The 7,000-nt window shown below is 39.8% G+C and overlaps 1 protein-coding gene across 1 annotated transcript in view; it reads right to left on the bottom strand.

The window, feature by feature from the left end:
• Window positions 1-3,321, bottom strand: part of GDPD4 (glycerophosphodiester phosphodiesterase domain containing 4) — a 68,386-nt gene extending 65,065 nt beyond the window's left edge. The window contains exons 1-2 of the mRNA XM_014540362.1: window positions 3,308-3,321; window positions 2,829-2,922 (exon numbers count right to left, since the gene is read on the bottom strand). Of these exons, the coding sequence (XP_014395848.1) occupies window positions 2,829-2,922; window positions 3,308-3,321 (108 nt within the window). The remainder of the gene's footprint in view (window positions 1-2,828; window positions 2,923-3,307) is intronic.
• Window positions 3,322-7,000: the final 3,679 nt, after the last annotated feature.

Genomic DNA, 7,000 nt, shown 5'->3' with positions numbered 1-7,000 from the left:
ACCTGGGACCCTTCAGTCCGCAGGCTGATGCTCTATCCACTGAGCCAAACTGGCTAGGGCATCACTGATGTTTCTAACTCTCTATCCCTTTCCCTTCCTCTCTGTAAAAAATCAATAAAATATATTTGAAAAAAAAAGCTTTCTTGAGGAACCAATGTCACTGTAACAACTTTTAACCACTGTTGTTAACACTGGCATTTAGTCAATAAATCTTAGATTTCAATGTAAATCTAGTCCGTCACAAAGTCAGCATAGGGATAGAAACCGAAAACTGGAGACTTCAGATACTTAGGACGTTACAAGAGTTGGAATATATATGACACTTACCTTTTTATCAAAATAATTTTATGTATATGATTTCATTTCTTCTTTACCCAGCCCTATAAAATACCATTATATTAAATATTATCATTCTCATTTCAAACAGAAGAAACTGAGTCTCAGAAGTTATATGACTTGACCAAAGTTACAAAGTAACTCAAACACAGAATTGAAAATAGAACCTAGGGCTCCCTCTTTGTTCACTGTTGTATGCATTGCATGTATCCATAAAAGGTAGGGTGGAGTAGGATTTGTTAAAAAATATTCATTATTCCATAGTAGAACTCATTCCCACCTTAGAAGCTAACTACAGCATTTCACATTTATTGTGTATGAAAGCAGTATAATTCAATGGCCAGAGGCTGGCCCAGACCACATCATTCATCTACATTTTCCCATTATAAAGAAAGTATCTAGCCCTGGCTTGTGTGGTAAAATGGTTAGAGCATGACCTTGCATACCAAAGAACCGTGGGTGCAATTCCTGGTCAAAGGCATACACCTGTGTTGCAGGCTCTACCTCCCCTCCCCCCATCTCCAGTTTGGGCACGTGTGGGAAGCAACCAATCAATGTGTCTCTCTTACATTGGTGTTATAATGCTCTGCCTTTGTTAGTTACTTTTTTCTATGATTAAAATGCCCTACTAGATTCCAAACTCATTCAATTAAGGGACTATATATAGTAAGGTTACATTTCATACCTATCTCTTTGAAGTGCTCTGTATGAAAACAGAAAATGCTTATGTTTTGTTGACCTCTGTATACTTAGTACTTATCACTCACATCATGATTAATAAATTTTCTTGAGAGAAAAAAAATAAATGCAAATGGCACTTTATTTGGGGGTTGAGTTCTTTTATATCAGATAGTAAATCAGTAGTGACAAGAAATCATGAAATCAGAGAAAGACGTAGATGCCCTATGTACAAATGGGCACTGAAAAACTCCAATTTCCTAAACGTGTGAAACAACACATCAATCATATGAATCAGCTTAAAACTAGGTCTGTTCCCTTAATTAAGATTAGTGATTAATGTAATCCTTGAGTTATTTTACAGAGACAGCACTACACCTGTGTCACCCCATCCCTCAAGATTGAGGAATATTTAAAGAAAAGCGAGGACTGAAACAGACATTAACAAAGTACTTTGTGTCTTACATGGAGACCAAATTAGACTGGACTGAAACCAGACACCGAGAAATTGGACACTAACCAAATTTTTTAAGTATATTACAGAGAGAGAAAAAAAGAAACACACACACAGGAAGCTCTTCTCCAGTCCCTCTGCCGAGACCAGCAAAAACTGGTGGACACTGGCTGAGACGAGTTGAGCTAACTGGAGTTTGTGCAGAGAACTCTTGAAATGTACCCTTTTCCACCAAACTCTGCCAGATTGGAAATCCTCTGTGCTTTCCTTTGCCACTCTCATATCCCTTACCATCTATGCCTAAGTCTCAAAATTATCCAATTGAACCCTTCCAAGTATAAATCTATGAATATGTATAACCTCCTCTTTTCCTCTTCCCTTAAAACTTGTCTCAGACCTTTCTTCCAGGAGACTGGTTTGAGCCTTGCCTCCGATCTCCCTTGTGTAGCTGCCTCACAATAAATCCTCTCTCTCTGCAAAAGACCACTGTCTCTGGGTAGGGTTTTTCAGTTGCCTGGCGGGAAACAAACCCACTTACTCTAAGCCAGTGGTTCTCAACCTTGGCTGCACATTAGAATCACCTGGGAATCTTTTTAAAATCCTGATTTCTGGGCCTCATCCTCCGGAAATTCTGTTTCTTTGTTATGGGGTGAGGCCACAACATTAGTAACAAAGAAACAGAATTTCCGGAGGATGAGGCCCAGAAATCAGGATTTTAAAAAGATTCCCAGGTGATTTTAATGTGCAGCCAAGGTTGAGAACCACTGCTCTAAGCACTTACAGTTGTCCTCCATAAGCTTCCACTTCCACACCTTTCTCTTGCCTGGCCTGAATTTCTCTCCCTACATGACACTAACTATGTAACAACAGAGGCAGGGTCACTATTGCCAAAAGACTTTTGCTAACATGTAATTTGCATCTGAACTAGCAGACTAGCATTTGCATATTATAACAGGTTTAAAAAACTAGTTAATTTATAAAGCCCCAAAACACTAATTCTCAGGAGATGGGAAATGAAATGAGTTAGTTCAATACATAAAGGTTAATGTGAAGCTCTGGGTGCCTAAAATAACAATATTGACTGAACCATAAAATGGGCTTATGAAATAGGGGAATAGAAAAAGGATGTTCTGCCACCCTTTCAAAGGGTCAAAGTGATAAGATGCATCCTCTAATAATCATTTTTCTCCATCAGTCCCTTGTTCCTAAATTTCAAGCAGTCGATGTAAACCTCAACGCTACTTAGACAAGTGATCTTAGGTTCTGAGGACTCCCAGCACCACTGTGCACCATACCATAGACAGGAGCACCTCATGAGGCTACTCAGAAAGGGAGTGGGAGAAATGGGAAGGTTACTCACCAACAGCAATGAAGTGTAGACAACCAAGATTCCAAATAAACTCAGCAAAAGAATGGACCAGAAGTACCAGTATCCTGTAAGTAGATAAACAACCCTGCAAAAATGTGTTTCAATCCTTAAAATATAGCAGAAAGTAGTAGCATCTGAGACTAAACTAGATGAGGCAATAAGAAAACTGAGGGAGATAAGAAGAGAAGCATTTTGGGAACATATATGTGAAGAGCTTTGGGGATATTCAGTTAGGAGTTTTAACTCTGTCCTATAGTACTTTTGGGTACTTTAATGGGGGTCTGTATAAGTGGTATGATGTTTTAATGTTATTTAGAATATATACTCAAAAATTATGTCCTCTTTAGAGAGCAAGAAATAATACAGAAATTCTGAAATGCCAAAAGAGAAAAAGTCATCCATAAGCCCACCACCTTAATACTTTCCATTTTGGCAGGTTCCTTGTCCATGCGACTGCATATTTCTTTTACCTAACTACAATCATAGCCACCACATTAATTGCTCTATTCTGTGTAAGAGATTTGAGCTGTTAAAACAATCCTGGTGTGTTATTTTCCAAAAGTAGTTTATGAGAAAAACTACTAATGATTTGCTAAGAGAAATAGTGTTATACTTGGTCTAGATATCAAATGTCAAAAAATTTAGAGACTTCATTTCAAGATAACAGAAATTACTTCCTCTCCATGTAACTTGGAGAAGTGTATTTTAACAATATAACATATAAACTAGTGAACATATAACCACTTCAAAACAAAGAAGGAAATTCTCTTTGGTCAGGGGTATAAGACACACCAAGAAGAAAGAAACAGATGAGGAACCATTCTAGCAAGAGCCATTCTAGATCAAGACACTGGTGAGAGTAGTCCGTAGATGAGGCTACAACCAGGAATAATAAGATGTATAAGAAATGTGAACAAATGAACTGATTAAAGTAGAGATCTTGCACCCAACTCGATATTATTAATTGAACCATCAGAAAAGAAGCACAGAATAAAAATATCTCAGCTATTCAAAGAAATAAAGGAAGGACTCGCATCCACGTAACAGAAACAGGGTGTTTTAACACAATCATGGTGATTATTAAAACCATAAAACAGGGACCTTGAAAAAAAAACATGAAAGATGAACTAATAGCAGTGTATATGCAGCCAAAAAAATAATCAAATGGCTTAAGCAAGTAGTGATATTGACTTTGTTTTCCAAGTGATAAGGAAAGTAAGGGCTGTCATTTAATAGTGCCTCTACCTTTCTAAGCATTTCTCTGGCCACATTAGATTTTTTTTTCACTTTTTTCAATCTAAAAGATCTTCTTTTGTATATTCAATCACATGGAAATAGTATTATTAGTTTAGTTCAGCTCAAAACTCGCTCACCAAACTCAGGTGAAGTGCTCACCCACCTGCTATGAACTACAGGCAAAGGAGAACTGTTTTTGTTTTTTTCTCTCTTTTTATCTCCCCTTTTACTACTTCATCTGTACTCATTCTTGGTGGCAGTGGTGGGGTAACAAAAGGGAGTGAGAAGAATGAAAAGGAGTTTAAGTGAATGTATGTACATCAGTAGGATTGAAAAGGGTCTTTCTTAGCTATTCCTTCTTTAAACTGTGAATACACAGCTGCTGATGACCGTATAATAGGCTCACTCTACATATGTTCAAGCAGTTTTATCCCTGCTCTGGGCCACTATTTTACCTCCCTCTAGCAGCATGATCACAACCCCTGTTGGATGAAAGCCTTCTCATTCAACCGAAACAGTCTTCTTAGGGCAATCTCTTCAACTAAATCTACACTCTCTGCACTTATGTTTAAAGAAATCGTATAGGACCTTCTCCCTCCTTCCCACAGCTAAAACATGCAGCTGTCCGGCATCTTCTCCCAATTCATACCCCACATACCATAATGCTCTATATCAGCACCAATTGTCAGCTGACAATAACGCTGAGAGAGAAAAGATATGTTGTTGTGAGGCATTGGGAACCTTCACATAGCAAGGAATGGGGAGACAAGTCTACTCCACTCACACTTGGGGGGACTAAACAGTCCCCCATGCTGGCACATGGACTTACTTGGACTCAATCCCTCTGAGCTCCAGCACTTGGCAGCAGCACTGGGGGAACCAGAGACACACAGGGAGGAACTGGACTGTCTGGCATTGGGGCAGGAACTCAGGGGCAGCTTTCTCCCAGATGGAGGTGCTCACAGGGGTCATTGTTCCTGTGCTGGGACCTCCCTGATCCCACAGCTGACTTGCAGCCATATCTGAGTTTCCATCATCCTGGCTCACACTGTTTTCTCCACTCTGGTGATTCCCTGAGACCTGGGCTCATCCAACTTGCAGCCCCACCCAAACTGTTTGCAGCAGCTTTTCCATATGAATGGCCTGTTCTGGCTCAGGTTTCAGATTGTCCTAAAATCTCTTAAACAAGCAGCAGCTGGTGTCAGCATGCCCCATAGTTATTAACAAGAGGCCCAAACCCAGCCCTAGCACCAGTCTGCCTTGCTTCACAGCTTAGCCTCACCTGAGCACTTCCAAGCCCAATACAAATAACAGCCATCTGCATATATCTCTATAGCTCCTGTCAGGGGGCCTCCAGGAAGGCCCCAGAGCAAGTGCACCCAGTGGACAGCTTCAGACCATACCAGATTACAACTCTACACATCCACAAGAGACAAACTCAAGGGGAAGACTCAGTGAGCACCAAAGCCCCAATGAAGCAAGCTCTGCATCATAGGAGTGTAGTTGAAGTTGGTTTTCACAACCAATTGGCCTGGGGGGTCAGTCCTCCCAATGAGGCCAATAGCAATCAAGGCTCAACTACAATATGACTGGGCACACAGCCCATACAGGAGCACACCTAGAGTGCCCAGCTCAAGTGACTGGGGAGGCTGAGCCACTGGGCCCTATAGGATACCTACTACAGAGGACCACTCTACCAATTCCAGGAGACATAGCATCTCTATCTAATACATATAAACAAACACAGGGAAGCAGCCAAAATGTAAGGAAAAAGAAACATGTCACAAATGAAAGAACAGAAGAAATCTCTAGAAAAAGAATTAAATGAAATGGAAGCAAGCAAACTATTAGATACAGAATTAGAAACAATGATTATAAGGCTGCTAAAGGATCTTAATGAGAGCTTCAGGGGACTTAGAATTTTAAAGATCTCAATGAAATTAGTGAGAACATCAAACACATGGAAAGGACCAGTCAGAAATTAAGCACACACTAACTGAAATAAAGAGTAATTTACAGGGATTCAACAGTAGAGTAGAGGATGTAGAGAATCAAATCAATGATTTGGAATATGAGGAAGCAAAAAACAATCAGAAGAGCAAAAAGAAAAAAATATTCCAAAAATATGGAGATAGTGTAATGAGCCTCTGGGACAACTTCAAAGGTACCAACATTCACATTATGGAGGTGCCAGAAGAAGAGAGAAAGCAAAATATTGAAAACCTATTTGAAGAAATAATGACAGAAAACTTCCCCTACCTGGTGAAAGAAATAGATTCAGCAAGAGAAAAGCAGTTAGTTAACTACAAGAGAGCACCCATATGACAGTTAGCTGATTTCTCAACAGAAACTTTGCAGGCCTGAAGGGAGTGACAAGAAATATTCAAAGTGATGAATAGCAAGGACCTACAATCAAGATTACTTTACCCAGCAAAGCTATCACTTAGAATTGAAGGTCAGATAAAGAACACAGACAAGAGAAAGTTAAAGGATTTCATCACCACCAAACTAGTATTACATGAAATGTTGAAGGGTATTCTTTAAGAAGAGGAAGATGAAGAGGAAGGGGAAGGGGAAGAGGAAGGGGAAGGAGGAGGAGGGGGGAGGAGAAAGAGAGGGGAGATGATAAAAAATAGGAACAATAAAATAGCAATAAATGCATATCTAGCCAAATTGTATCTAAAAATCAAAATAATGAACAAGGAATCTAATGAACAAAAAATAAACTGATGAATAAAATAAAACCAGAGGCATGGAAACATGGAACAGACTGATGAATCTCAGAGGGGGAGGGGAGCAGGGAGGGCAGGGAAAGAGTAACCAAAGATCTTATATGCATATATGCATTACCTATGATACAGACAATAGGGTGCTGAAGGCCTGGGGTGGGGCAATTGGCGGGGGGAGGGGGACATCTGTAATACTCT

This window comes from Myotis brandtii, unplaced genomic scaffold (genome assembly GCF_000412655.1).
Source record: "Myotis brandtii unplaced genomic scaffold, ASM41265v1 scaffold244, whole genome shotgun sequence".
Lineage (NCBI taxonomy): Eukaryota > Metazoa > Chordata > Mammalia > Chiroptera > Vespertilionidae > Myotis > Myotis brandtii.
The sequence above is the reverse complement of the archived record's forward strand: the minus strand, read 5'-3'. Positions and strand labels throughout refer to the sequence as shown.